General features: G+C 37.8%; 1 protein-coding gene across 1 annotated transcript in view; it reads right to left on the bottom strand.

Moving 5' to 3' along the window:
- Positions 1 to 14,487, bottom strand: part of LOC146896094 (solute carrier organic anion transporter family member 6C1-like) — a 108,330-nt gene extending 93,843 nt beyond the window's left edge. The window contains exons 1-5 of the mRNA XM_087905937.1: positions 14,013 to 14,487; positions 12,095 to 12,355; positions 9,290 to 9,475; positions 8,073 to 8,169; positions 875 to 993 (exon numbers count right to left, since the gene is read on the bottom strand). Coding sequence (XP_087762063.1) covers positions 875 to 993; positions 8,073 to 8,169; positions 9,290 to 9,475; positions 12,095 to 12,355; positions 14,013 to 14,337 — 988 coding nt within the window. The 5' untranslated portion in view covers positions 14,338 to 14,487. The remainder of the gene's footprint in view (positions 1 to 874; positions 994 to 8,072; positions 8,170 to 9,289; positions 9,476 to 12,094; positions 12,356 to 14,012) is intronic.
- Between the last annotated feature and the right edge of the window lie 646 nt (positions 14,488 to 15,133).

Raw genomic sequence — 15,133 nt, 5'->3', positions numbered from 1 at the left:
GAAAAATTTCCAGGAATCCATATGGGTGATCCCAACTAAGACCCTAAGCACTAGAAGAGAGTGTGCCCCAAGTGGCCTTGCCCTGTCATACTGAGGAATATCTTAAATTCACCATAGTACCTTCATCCAGCAACAGTTGGAAACAGAGGCATAGACACACATTGAAACACTGGACTGAGCATCCAAGGTCCAATTGAAGAGTGGAAGGAATGAGAATATGAGCAAAGAGGTCAAGACCATGAAGGGTTCATCCACTGAAACAGTTTACCTAAGCTAATTGGAGCTCACTAACTCCAGCTGGATTGGGAAGAAACAAGCATAGGACCCAGCTAGTCTCTCTTAATGTGGTTGACAGTTGTGTGGTTGTGGCAGAGTGAGGGACCACTGGCAGTGGCACTGTGCTTTTATCTCGACTGCATGTACTGGGATCTTATTCTCTTTGGATTTATGCCTCACCTAGCCTAGATGTAGTAGGACGGGTCTTGGACCTTCCAGAAAGCAATGTGCATTACCCTCTCTTAGAACTAGATAGAAGTGGGGTTGGAGGGTGTGTTGAGAAAATGGGATGAGAGGAGGAAGTGGGACTTGGGATTGGTATTTTTTTAAAAAAAAATCTAATAAATAAAAATATAATAAATATTAAAAAGGGAATAATGAGTGATAAATAACTACTAATGAAAATGTAGCACACAAGTGTAATATTTGGATGTGATGTTGATTTAGTTGGTAAATAAAACACTATGATAATGTTTGTTTCTTAAAGAGCAACACCAGTACAAGAAACATGTTCATAAGTAAATGTGGTTTATCTATGCTTTTCAATGGGAGCCAAGGGTCAGGATTACTCTAACTAATTAAATATTCTTATACTCACCAGGTAACCAAGGTGGAAAGCACAGAAGCAGGGGAAATGTACACCATGACAGCACAGCAAATGCAAAATAGCCACCCCACCACACTTTTTGTAATTGTCGAAAGTCGTGCTCATATCCTCTTGAACAGAGAAAAATAAGAAATTTCAATTAGGGCCATTTAAAAAACAGATCATAATTAGCAGGAATAGGAAGAGAATTTCCAATTAATTTGCATTCATTTCTAATTTGTATCAACTAATTTTGGGGTTTTGCTGATATGGGTCAGGTGCTAATGTTCAGTTTTATGGTGTGTTTTCTCCCATCAGAGCCTAACTTTTTCACTTCATTTTCAGTGACAATCCTCGGGTGGTAGAAGTTCCTAGTTGCACCGATTCAAAATTATCTCTATTAACATCTGTGCCCCTGGAAGATAAGTCTTTCCTCTTTATCCTGCTCCTTTAAACATTACACCTGGTCCTCTGGGGCAGTTTCTCTTGTACATGGCACCTGACCCTTAAAGTCACATATCATCCGAAATCTATTCCTTCATGCCTCTGGCTCCATGTTGCTTATAGTATCCAGAAGTTTTCTGTTTCTTAACATGTTTAATTCACTCATATGTTTTGTTAATAACATGTCACATGATTACTTCAAACTGTGTGTTATTGTGTACCAGAAGAGTGGAGGCCTCAGAGAAAAGCAAAACCTACATTAACCTATTGAATGCAAGCAATATCTTTGACAGGATGATTATACTGAAAAGATACATTGTTGAAAGCAAAATTATTTCTTCTTTCTAGAAAGAAGTGATTTTATAATTAGAAGCTGTTGGAAAATGGGCTACTTGTTTCCTGACTGCCCAGTTAGCTTACACCCATAATTGTATTATTTAAATCAATGCATGGCCCATTAGCTCTAGATTCTTAATGGCTAATTCTTATATATCTCCCATCTTCATTGATCAGTGTATCGCCACATGGCAGTGGCATACCAGCAAAGTTTTAGCATGTCTGACTCTTGTGGTGGCTCCATGGCAAATTTTGACTCAGCCCTTTGTTCTCCGAACATTCAGCCTAGCTTCCCATGCCTACCTAAATTCAACAAAACAAGTGATCACATGTGCTAATTGCAGTGCACACAAGTACAGCCATTATGGAAATCAGAGTTGATTTTTCCTCAGGAATCTGGGGGTCAATCTACCTTAATCCAATTATGTCACTCTATAGTAGTATGTGCTTATCTGATGAATTTTTTCTGTATTGATCATAGCCAGAAAGTAGAAACAGCCTAAATGTCCACCATCTTATGAATAGGCAATAAAAATGTTGTACATTTATAAAATGGAACGTTTATTCATCTGGATGGATGGAAATAGAAAACGCTTTACTGAGTGAGGTAAGCCAGACCCAAAAAGAGGAATATGGTATGTATTCACTCAAAAGTGGATTCTAACCATAATTAAAGGTCTTTGAGCCTTTTATTCGTGATCCTAGAGAAGCTAAATAAGAAGGTGAACCTGATGAAAATCATGTAGCTATCCTCCTGGAGATTGGAAATAGACAAGAGTCCCAGGTAACCTCGGGTGCTTGGGGGGTGGGAGGGTTGTTGGAAGGGGAGAGGGTTAGAGAGAAGGAAGTAGGGGAGGAATGGGGAAAGCTTGGTGGACTGGGATGAGGGGGAGGGAGGAAGGATGGATATGGGATCAGGGAAGAATATATTTCAACTAAGGGAGTCATTTTAGGGTTTACAGGAGACTTGATTATAAATGGGATCTCAGGTCCTAGGAGAGATCCCCAGATTGTTCTCTGGACAGAGGAGAGGGTGCCTGAAATGGCCTTGGCCCATAACTATACTGATGAATATTTTGCTTATTACCATAGAATCTTCATCTGGCGATGGATGGAGATAGAGACAGAGACCCACATCGGAACACTGGACTTAACTCCCTAGGTCCAATCGAGAAGCAGAAGGAAAGAGAACGTGAGCAAAGAAGGCAAGATCAGAGAGAACCTTCCTCAGACGATGGAGGGCGATACAGACGGAGACCCACATTGGAGAACCGGACTGAGCCCCCCAAGGTCCAAATGAGGAGCAGAAGGAGGAAGAAAATGAAAAAGGAAATAAGGACTGCAAGGGATGCGATCACCCACTGATACAAGGGGACGGATCTAATGAGAGTTTACCAAGGCCAGTTGGACTGGGACTGAATGAGGTTGCAATCCAACCAGATTCTCTGAATGTGGCCGGATTCTCTGAATGTGGCTGGCCCGGAGTCTTTCTGAAAATCCATTGTCAATGGCACTGGGACTTGTTTCCTCTGCATATACTGGATTTTGCAGATCCAGTCTGTCTGGACACTCACCTTCCTGGACCTGGAGGGACGGGGGAGGAACTTGAACTTCCCACAGGGTAGGAAACCCTGACTGCTCTTAGGGATGGAGAGGGAGGAGGAGAGGCGGAAATGGAAACTTTTATAATTTAATAAAATTACTTTAAAAAAATGAAATTATGAAAGTTGCAGGTAAGTGAATGGAACTAGAAAAAAAATCTTTCTAAGTAAGATAACTCAGATACAAAAACACAAGTACTATATATTTTCTCTTATGTGCGGATGTTAGATCTCAAACACTTTAAATGTATGTTTCAATAAGAAAAAACCAGTGGTTAAGTACCTACTAAGGGAACAGTAGGGAGGAAATGATCTACCAAAACAAGGAAATACAGCATAATGTTTTGGACAGATAAGATAGATACTAGAATGGGAGGGTTAAAGAGGGAAGGGAATGGTGGAGATAGATAAAGGTAGAATTATGGAGGAAAGTATCTAACACTAAAGCCCATTTGAAATCCAATATAGGAACCGACAACACCAGAAGCTTCCTAAAATACTTAGATATATGAAAGGAATCAAAATAGTGTCATCAAAGAATTGGGGAGAAAACATCCCAACTAGATGTTAGGCCATCAAGACTTAGGAATAAGTTAAATCTTGCTGAGTCTGTTTACCAAAGGCATGCTACAAAATTCCCATACACTGAAAGTTATTACCAGGGCTATTGGTTGCTCTCCACGACTTGACACTCAGGCTCCTTTGCTAAAGACAGCACTTAACTTATGTCAATAAACACTCATTAAACACTGAAAAGGCCTAACTAGAGACTTCATCCTTACTGACTAGCATTCATGGTGCTGGAAGATACGCTACATCTTACCAAAGAAGAAACATAATCAATATCACGAATCTATAAAACTTGTGACCTACAACAGTACCATTCCTTTAAGTTGTATTAGTACAAGAGTTTCACAAAGGTTCTGGGAGTAGGAAAGAACTTTCTAACTGGATTTAAGGACCACTCCTTAAGATGGAATTTATATATATGACACTGCTAAAATGACCAAGAACCTGAGACAAGGTAAGTCATGGTCCTAGGGTAAAACCTAATAGTATTATTCTGCTAAAAGACTACTAACATTCTTGTATATCTGTAGTGCTTTGTTCAACCCATATCAGAAAACTTCAAGAGGACGAGGATAATTAACACAGAGACCACATCTGGATAATGTGGAAAAAGTGAGAGACTTTGGAAAACTCAGTCCTGAAAGGGATGTCTACATCAAAACCTTCCCCTCAAGTCTCAGGACTCTGTGTGGAAGAGTAGGTGAAAATATTTTAAGAGCAGAAAGTGACGAATGACTCCATAGAAATAGCATTTTCCAGACACAATAGGACTGACACATATATGAACTCAGAGACTGTAACAGCACACAGAATATCTACTTTGGTCGAGGTGGGGGTCTCAGCACTGAGATGGGGAAAAAAGACACGGGGTCCCATTTCTAACCATGAAACTGTTTCCATCTCTCTAGGCCCTGTTAGTGAACTTTTACGTAATGATTTAAGTATATTTCAAACAGTAAAAACACAAATGTACACTATAAATGTATATCACTCATTGCTGTGAGTAGTCTTTCTGTATATGTGTTGCTTTTATTGGATAATTCATAAAGAAGCTGTTTTGGCCTGGGATAGGGCAAAATAGAGCTAGACTGGAAAACTAAACAGAATTCTGGGAAAAAGTAGGTAGAATCAGTGAGATGCCTTGTAACTGCAGGAGAGAGACGTCAATGAAATCTTGCTGGTAGGCCATGACCTTATGGTTATGCACAGATTAGTTGAAATGGGTTAATTTAAGATGAAAAAGCTAGCTAGACCTATAATATCAGCACTTGGGAGGCAGAGGCAGGCAGACCACTGTGAGTTCCAGGCCAGCCTGGTGACAAGAGTTAGTTCTAGGACAGGCTCCAAAGCCATAACAAAACCCTGTCTCAAAGAACCAAAAAAAAAAAAGAAACTAGTTAGAATTATGCTTAAGTTATTGGCAAATTATATATATATATATATATATATATATATATATATATATATATAGTTATTGCAAATAAATAGTTTCTGAAGGATTATTTCAGACCTGGGCAGCCATGAGCAAATGAACTGGCAACAATGTGATCAACTACAATCACGAAAAACCTGATAAAGCTTGGAAAGGAATTATAGACATCAAAGAACAGAGTTCTTGGTAACCAGCACCTGTTTTTGTTTGTTTGTTTGTTTGTTTGTTTTCAGATAGGCTCTGTTTGCTGGCAGCGAATAGGGGTGCCGTGGCTCCTTTAAGAGAGGAAGAGAGGTCTTCCTGAATCAGTAGTAGCAGAAAAAAATAAGCGCAGTGTGGCTTCCTGGTTTGCAAACACAAACAGATTTGCTCTTTTGGGAGTAGTATTCCTGTTATGGTGCACTTGAATGAGATTTGTGGGCCTGGGTGCTTGTATGCCCACTCGTGGTTAGGAAAAATGTAGCAGAGTGCATGCCATGCAGTGGGCTGCATGGCAGATTTAGCTTTCATTCTGATAAAAAAAAATTTATATGCTGCATGAGGCTACCCAGAGTTGAGGTGGTAGGGACAGCTCTCTCCCAGCTGTCCCAAAGCTTGCAGTGAAATGCCGCCACATTGGTAAAAGGCCAAGAGAGATAAAGCCAGCATCCAGGGCCATGTAGCAGCACTGCTTCCATTTAAAATACGTTTTGTCAGAAAAGGATTTTAGATACACAATAGGACAGATTCAGATATAAAAGACTTCTAAACAAGACACAGTGTGTTTAAAAGAATGTATGTAGGATTAGGGGAGAGAAAAAAAAGTGTATACAGAATAATAAAAAAAAGAAAACAATTAAAAAAATAAAACAAAGTCTTTAAAGAAACAGAGTACAGACAGCCATAGGTTAAAGGAATAAAGATAATAAATATTAAAGTTGTATAAAAAAGTAATAGAGTAAAAACATAAGCCACATAAAGATGAAATATACACAGAGAGTCTGAATTATGTGTAATACTGTGCTTTCTTTGAATTTCTGACTGTGAATGAACTAAGTAAAAGGATATATTTCATTGTATATGCTGGTAAGCTAAGCCAACATTATATATTTTAAAGGTACCTTGATTTCAAAATTTGGGTCTAAGGATATGTTGCTTTAAAAAGAGGTTCTGCTTTAGTTTCCAAAGAGGATGAAAACATGGGGATTCCTTTCAGACTAACGTGGTTTGATCAAACAAGAGTGCCTTAAACAATGGCCCAGATGGCCCAACAACCATCACAGCTTCAAGACTGCAGGCTGAGATGGACTTACCACTCAGGATACTGCATTATAGACCTAATTAATAGCACACCCAAACATCATGAAGTAGTATAGACAACATTGCCCAAATTCCCTAAATGATTGTTTATAAATGTTAGTTTACAAGGGGTATGTGCTATAGATATGAATAATTTGCAGTGGTATGGATCTTGGTCTTTTGATACAGATTTTTGGTCAATTTTATTATATATTTGCTCTTGGTTAAGGTACTGTGGTTGTGCATCTCATTTAAAATGTAATGTATGAATAAGAAATACAGGTTAATAGATGGTCATCTATGATATTCAAGTTTGTAGTCATGATAGTTAGGTTTTCTAGATATATAGAAATATGTTTCAGTTAGATAGATAATCTTCAATCTTTTGAAAGACTTATGGAATATGGCATTTAAAATGTTTTAAGAACTTAAAAGTTTTCATGACAATGAGATACATCTGCTCCTGGCTGTATCAATCTACTTCAAGAGGGTGATGGGCAGTGAAGAAGCTCCTTATGAAGTTTGTTAGCATTTGAAACTGGTCTTATCTGGACTGTTTGAATCTTTGTTGTACGAACAAGACATGTAGGACCCACAGAAATATAACTACTGAAGTTGCCTAAAGAAGGTGAGACCATCCTTTAGGATTCCTGTTTCATAAAATAGTTGACCAAATATTCTTCAGGACACAGAAGAAAGCAACTAATGGACTTTGCATTACAAGGCAAAGCACATGTTCAAATTTCCTGCTTCATGGAAAAGTTTACCAGACCCTATGGGCCTGTAGGCTGAATATGGATGCCTAGAAGAATGTTACATAAGAACTTTGGGTGACTGTTCAGGCAGAGAGCAATCTCTGTCAAATCCAGAGGTTTGGAAGTTGCTTACAATGCACTGCCTGTTTACCTAGGCAATATTATATCCTTCTGTAGTCTCTGATGGAGTTGAAGGATAGTTAGCTCTAATTATAGCTTTCCTTAGGTCATGATAAAAGTTAAAGTATAAATAAATATTGTAACTAATTCTTTCTTGACGCTTGTTTTATTATATGTAATTTTACTATGTTAAAATTAAAAATCTTCCTTTTTATTTGAACAGAAAAGGGGAAATGGTACAAGAAGTCCTTCTGTATATGTGCTGCTTTTATTGGTTAACGAGTGAAGAAGCTGTTTTGGCCTGTGATAGGACAGAATAGAGCTAGGCATTAAAACTAAACTGAATACTGGGAGAATGTGGAGTCACTGAGATGCCATATAACCACTGCAGAGACAGATGCCAGATGAAGCCTTGCCATTAGGCCACAACCTCGTGGTGATGCACAGATTAATAGAGATTGGTTAATTTAAGATGTAAGAGCTAGCTAGAAATACACTTAAGCTCCTGATCAAGCAGTATTGCAAATAATATAGTTTCTGAGTGATTATTTCACAATTATAAACATTTTCTAAAACTCTTACTAATTAAAACTGTACTATTTAGGAATTATGGCATCTATTCAACAAATATTCTATACACTAAGCTAAATAGTAAAGCAAATAGTATAACTTACCTTTCCAACAAGGTATGATTCCGAGGAGGTCTAAGACCATAGGTTCCTATTGCAAAACCCAGAGTGTATCCCAGCATAAGTACAGAAGTACCGATAGCTTGAAAATAAACAGCACCAAACAGTTTCAAAACTTGGTCATACAAAATAACACTGAACAATATGTAATATCTGAAAGCTTTTCATGCTAATTTCTATTACTTAAGAGAGGAAGGTGAGTCTGAAAAGAGGGGGATAAGTGGGGGAAGTTAGAGAGAGGAGAGAGATATTGAAAGTATTTCCTGAAATATATTCTAAAAAATCTCAAATTAGTAGTGCTGGAGGCTTGTGGGAAATTTATGTAAGAGTTGATGCTCATCCGGAACCACAGTAACTGTTTCTTTGGGAACAGTCCTTTTGTATTGTTGAAACTTTACATTGCTTGCATGTGACCTGTTGTTTTCATAAAGGTCATCTGCTTTACACATCTTCTGATTGTGAAGTTCATCATACCTAGGACAATGTCAGAAGGCATATAGACTACTGCCTGACACTACAACTGGGTGGCACATCTTCTTATCTAATCAAGTACTAGATACTGAAAAAATTAGTTATGAATTTAATTGTATATTATTGAATCTTTATACTTAATGCAGTAAATATACTCATATTCAATATGAACATAAGTAAACTGTGTTTTCTTTAATATTTTTGATAGATACATTTTCAAAGTAAGTACAATATTAGCATATTATTTTAAAAAAATGGTACCAAGATATTTCTGTGAAAGTACGTCTTCATTCTGGCCTACCAAGAACATACTCCAGTACTGACTATTAGGTAAATTATTTTGGGATGAATCAATGTTTGATTAAGTACACGGTTTATATACGGTGTTAAGATACATAAGATAAACAAGAAGTGAAAACTCTCTGTTCAAATATTCCCTCCCTCTTCCCTCTTTCCCCCCTCCCAACTCTCCCAGGGGAAAAGAGAAACATAGAGAAAATTTGGCCACATAAAATACGCATGTGTTTTCCTCTGTCTTCTCAGAGACATTTAGATTATTTCAAATCTCAGAATTAAGGAAATCTGTGTGAATTTTTGAAGTTATCCATTCAAGTCATCACTACTTGATACAGTGTCATCAAAGCCAATAATATTTCTCTATCAATTAAAACCTACAGGAACCTGGTGAATATTCAAAATGAGTCATGCATATTAGAAATAAACAAACTTGCCTAGATAAAGGCCAGCTGAGAATGTGGGAATGTGGTCGTAAATGTAGGTCACTCCAAGGATATATAGAGGCATCCCCGTTATTCCATGGAGAAACTGGGCAAAGATGAAGAGATAGATACTTGTTGTTCTGTGTGATAATGTCATTGCACCACAATCTGTAGTAACTAATTCTTCTGTACACAGCTCTTTTGGAAGATAAGAAATATATTTTATTGAATAGAATTCAAAATTGAAAGTACAATTAAACTTGCTGTTGCTACCACCATACTATTTTCGTTTACTTAACTTTTTTGCATTGACTGTAGTTATACAGTAAATCATCATATTCTAAGTAGAAATAGCACAATAAACGGAAATGTGGGAATACTAAGAAAGACACATGCAGTATGAATGAAACAATGTGATTGTTTATTTGCATAGGATTACATGTGTGTGTGTGTGTGTGTGTACATTTATACGTTCATACATATGCAATTATTTTGTTCTGAACTTTGCAAACAGTTCTTCTAACTCCAGAATAAGAGTTCTTGCAATGCCCTAGATGCCAAAGTCCACCATCTGAGTTTAGTTCTGGGGTTCTTTGGTTAGCAATCTTTAAATTAAATCATGAGTTATGGTAATGAACAGACAAAAATAACTCTGTTGCAACATTTTGGGTAAAGCCATGTTAAATTTCCCAAAAGAAATGCATAAAAAAAATCAAGAATTAGGTACAGATATTTCACAGACTCACATATGAAAACAAGGAGATTTCAACAGGTCATAAATAGAGGGCTGATCAGGAGCATAAAGCTGACATGGTTCAGCAATTCAGGGCTCTGAGTGTCCTTCCAGAGAACCTGGATTCGGTTTGTAACATCTAACTGAAAACTAACAACCATCTGTAGCTCAAGTTCCAGGTTTTGACAGCCTCTCTGGCCTCAGCAGGCACCAGGCACACACATGTGCCCATGTATATACATGCATAACACTCAAGCAGATGAGACAAAATTAGTATTTAAAAGTTTTTAAAAAAATTAAAAGAATCCCCCCCTTCTTCCCCAATTACAGTATAACAATAACAAAGAAATGGAGACCTTGAATTTGAAAGTGAATAAGTCAGAAATTATTTAAGAATTGGAGAGAAACAAAAGCATAGGACAAGATATAGCAGGGGTGAGAAGACAGAAAAAAAAGGAGGAACTGATATTTTGTTTTAATTTTAAAAACTAAAAACTGAAAAAGCATTCAGTTTGAAGTGGACTGAAAGAATTTGCTCGTATTCAGGCGTTAGTAAGAAGGGACAGAGAAGGGTGGCTTGCAGAGGGCAGGAGGAGGGGATCAGGAATGGAGCAAAGGGTGAGACCAGAGCACAAGAATCATCACTAGAGGACGCCTCCTGCTTTTCAACTGGGGGAAGAAGGGAAGAATACTAACATGTAACTGTGGGCTCAACAAACATTTCAATGTACACAAATAAAGGCAATTTTCCTCTGTAACGTTATTTTTCATCCAAGAAAGGACACATTAGTAGTTCCTTGAGAAAACCTAAATTGTTTTTAAAGGTTAGATTAGAGTGTGCTTAAGAAAATTTTCAGGCAAATAGATCCATTTGTGAAGAAACTAGCATTTCATTTGGCAACAGCAGATTCATTGCAGGACTCAGCAGCAGGTTCATTGCAGGACTCAGCAGCAGACTGGCACAGGGGAAGGTGTATGAGAATCATAGAAATAAGGTGTTACTATCCTCTAGTCCCTGTGAAAGATGTTCGCCTTGATTCTGAGTAAGCTGAAAACACCCGTGGCTGTCACCATAAAGCTCAGCTCAGTATGTCAGAAAGATGTGTGGATGGTCACTTCACATAAAATTCTAGAGAGCAAAGCTGACTGTGTGGTATGAGTATTTTCATGAATTGTGGAGAAATTTTCTGTCAGATAGATCAACAACATGGTGAACATGTGTGTTGAGGCACCAGGTTGAATATGAAGACTGCAGTCATTTCTGTAGGTAACAGATGGAATCATGGAGCAGAAAACAGGATAGAAATTGAAATGTGTGGATACACCAAAGTGGTTCAGAAAATTCTCAATGGAATATGGACCTAGTATCTCTTTAATATAGAATGTACAAAAAAAGAAGACGCAAACAAGAATATCAGGAGTCATATCAACGAGAAGAGAGGTGGATAAATCAAACAAATACAGAAGTTCTATGTGTGCGTGTGTGTATGTGTGTGTGTATGTGTGTGTATGGGTGTTTGTATAAATTGAAATATGAGTATATGGTCAAAGACGTTTATTCATGTAATCCCAAGTTAAGCAGATGTAGGTGACATAAACAACATTCAAGAGGAAGAAAAACGTATTTGCTGCTGTGAATCCTTTTCATCAGTGATAATCTTTTAAAGATTTATATTATTTTAAATCGTATGTCTGCATGTAAGCCAGTGACACCAGAGACCAGAAGAGGGTACCGAATACTCGAGAGCTGAGTTATGGGTTGTTCCTAGGTGCCTATTGGGAACCAAATTCAGGTCCTCGGGAACCAAGTATATGCTCTCAACCACTGATCAGAATTTTAATTTTTACCGAGACTTCTGTGTTACTTAAGATTATACAATTTCTCATCAGTATTTAGTTAAGAGAACAAAGGAATAAAAGGTTTCTTATTCCCTTCTTTTCATGTGTCATCTTCTCATTCATGGTAATCAATTCTATAAAAACAAAATACATATTATAAGCATATGTGTAACAGATAATTCTTACAGAAACAGTGATTTAAGTATTGATTTAGTATATAATAGTATATTTGAAAAAAATCTCACCTTCACTTTCTTCCAATGGTTTTATAATTTCATACTCGTAGAAAGGAACAGCAAATATAAGTGATGAAAATCCTAATGTAATGGCAGACCCTGCCAGCCATTTTGACCTGTTCCCTTTGCCTCCATAGTATGCTACCACTATTGCTACCAAGAAAGATGCATGATAATCAGTTAAATCCATTATGGCTTTCTCTACCTCTGTCAGAGCAAATTCCTTTATCATTTGTCTCAAACTCAGATCAGCAAGGGCAAATAAAGCACCTAGAAATTCAAAAGAAAGGCAAAGGCAATGTAATGCATTTTAATATACAAACATATCATCACTATAAACATTCAAAGGAAACGTTACACTGATTTAAATTTATTTTATAATACTATGAATGAGCAAAATCTATATACAAAAATTAATTCATTTATCTCAAATATTTTTACTTGAATACTAATAGTATTTTAACCACCTGTATTAGTAGCTTATTAAGACCAACTATGGTTTATCATTTCATCCCTCTTTTTAAATTCATTATGTATCAGTTATGAAACATAAATAATATAGGGGATGTTTACATATTTTCTAAATTAAAACTGTAAAGACATTTAGAACCCAGCATAGATTTCTTTTGTTTTTTGGGGAGGAGGGGAAGGAGTTTTGAGAAAGGGTTTCTCTGTAGCTTTGGAAATGATTATGTGCTTGAAGCTTAACATTTCTGAGCATTTTCAATCTTTAAAAAGTATACATTTAATGTAAATTGTCGTATGTTCTTGAGTAGTAATAGGTGGCATCATTATTTATTTAAAATCACCATCCAGTGTGTAAAAAAGAAAAAAAAATACCAAGTGAAACAAAAATAACTTGATACAGTGAATAGCCTGAAAAAGTATTACATTTCTTGGAGTGAAAACAGAAATAGTTACAAATTAGAACTGGTGACTATATCTAAAAAGGGGTTAAATAATTCATTGCTGCAGTATCCATAGCTGCTGTTGTCCAACTATCTCAAACACTACTTAGTTTTCAGGGATCCAGGAGTTCAGACTCTTCCTAAAGCTTCTAAAGCTCTGAGAAGTCGCTCATCTCCTGCTGGTCTGCTGCCCCAGCAGTAGTCAAGGCTAGACCCAAGGAACACAGCGCTGCCGAAACATTCATGCTGCTGATAGAATGTCTATTTTCTATTTTATCTCCAAGAACTTCAGTAACCCTGTATTGGTTCTTCTGCTAAAATTACCAGCAAGCCAGAAAGCCATAGAAGATTCTGGCTATATTTTTGAATTGCTTCCTGCTGGAGCCTCTCACTGTCGACAGATAAGTGTGAAGGTGGAAGGTTGTGGGCAAAAGCAGTTTCCAAGTTAACAGAATATTTGCAAATAAAAGTAAGTTTAGAAGATGGATGATGGAGCATGGGAACTGTGGGCAGCAGCAGTTAGACTGTTTATAGAGCAAAATTTATCAATAGAAATTTATAACTAAAATAATACAAGGAGGAGGAGGAGGAACAAGAAAAAAGACAAAATGTGGGAAAAAAACATTTACTTTCTTCACTGAGAATTCTAAGATGAAGAAACAAAATTCAGACAAAAAGATGCTTTGTCAGAGTGTTTCAAAATTGTGAGCAGAAACTACCTCAGGATGGCAATGCTGTTTTCAACCTTAATCTCCAAGAAATTGACCCTTGAACTCAAGTTGGTCATCAAATGACATGAACCAACAATACTACCTTCCCATCAGCTCTGTATCTGGAGACCAGAAGCTGGTACCCACTGTGGAGTGCACCAAGCCAAGCAGGTTACAAAGGACTGGAGGCAAGGGCAGAGGTTTGGGTCAACTGATTTTGATTCCATTCATGTCCAGCAGGGAACCTTTCCTTTACACAGTGTGTTGGCCTCATCAACCTTTCAACAGAGCAACTGTACTCCAACTTACCGTGAACTATGACCATCAGAGAGTACAAAAATAGGAACGTGTCAATATTGTTGAAACGTTGAAAAGCAGGGAAAACTAGAGGGCCCAAGCCGAATGGCCCCTCCAGGGAAGCAATGTATTTTGGATCTGATAATTTTGGGGGACTTCTCTCTGCTGCAAGTCTTCTCTCTGCTGCGAGCTTTTTAAACTTTGCCACGGACCTTGGAACTGTTGTCAGATAGGGAATTAGTTTACTCGATTTCTTAACCTCCTTGTCCTTGCCATCCTCCTCTTGCTCCTGAGCCAACTTCGTGATATCCTGCTCTTCCCCCGGGGCCTGTGTCATGGCTTATCTGTGACAGATCCGTGGAGACTGCAGGGATGTTTCCAGGCACCTGTGCACTCTGTAGACTCCTATGACTTACGCTTGTAGCTCTCACTAGAACCGCTTCAGGGAACGTTACTGCCGGTGCAGGAAGCTAACGTCCCCACGGAAGGGTTGACTGACGTGGCCAAAATTCCAAGATAGTATTCTGCCTTCTCTATGTCACAGAAAAAGAAAGAAAAGGACAGGGAAGGAAAGAAGACGGGGAGAGAAGAGAAGTCCTTTACATCATGTATTCTGATCCCTTTCATTACATCCTTTTGCATCTGCCCTCTGCCCCTGTACTCCCCCACACCAGAAAAATAAAATTCAAGAGAAAAAAGGAAGTAAATAAATTGAAAAAATATAAAAAGAGAAAAAATTAAAAATCTCGTCATGGAAGCGTCAGTACAACCCAACAAGTCACGTAGTGTACTCCTTTGTCCACATATCTCTACTAGCAAGTATCCTTTATAAAGAGTCATTTTCCCCTTTCCCATCTGGTGGGCCAACATTATAGCTGCTCCTGGGTCCAGACCTGAAACACTCCAACATCCACCCCATCTATCATCTGCTGGAGCACATGAAGGAACCCAACCAATAGGCCCAAAGCTGCAGGATCTCTACTACACAGGAAGTTCTAGGCGGGGCTCAGCATCCATCGTGTTATGAAAACCTGGGGCCTCGAAACAGACCAAAGACTCCTTGCAATAATAATTTTTTTAATAAAAAGGAAAAATAAATATTTAAGCATATGACAGGGGAACAAACCTCCAAC

This window comes from Myodes glareolus, chromosome 1 (genome assembly GCF_982192425.1).
Source record: "Myodes glareolus chromosome 1, mMyoGla1.1, whole genome shotgun sequence".
Classification (NCBI taxonomy): Eukaryota; Metazoa; Chordata; class Mammalia; order Rodentia; family Cricetidae; genus Myodes; species Myodes glareolus.
Note: the sequence above shows the minus strand (reverse complement) of the source record. Positions and strands in the feature narration are given on the sequence as shown.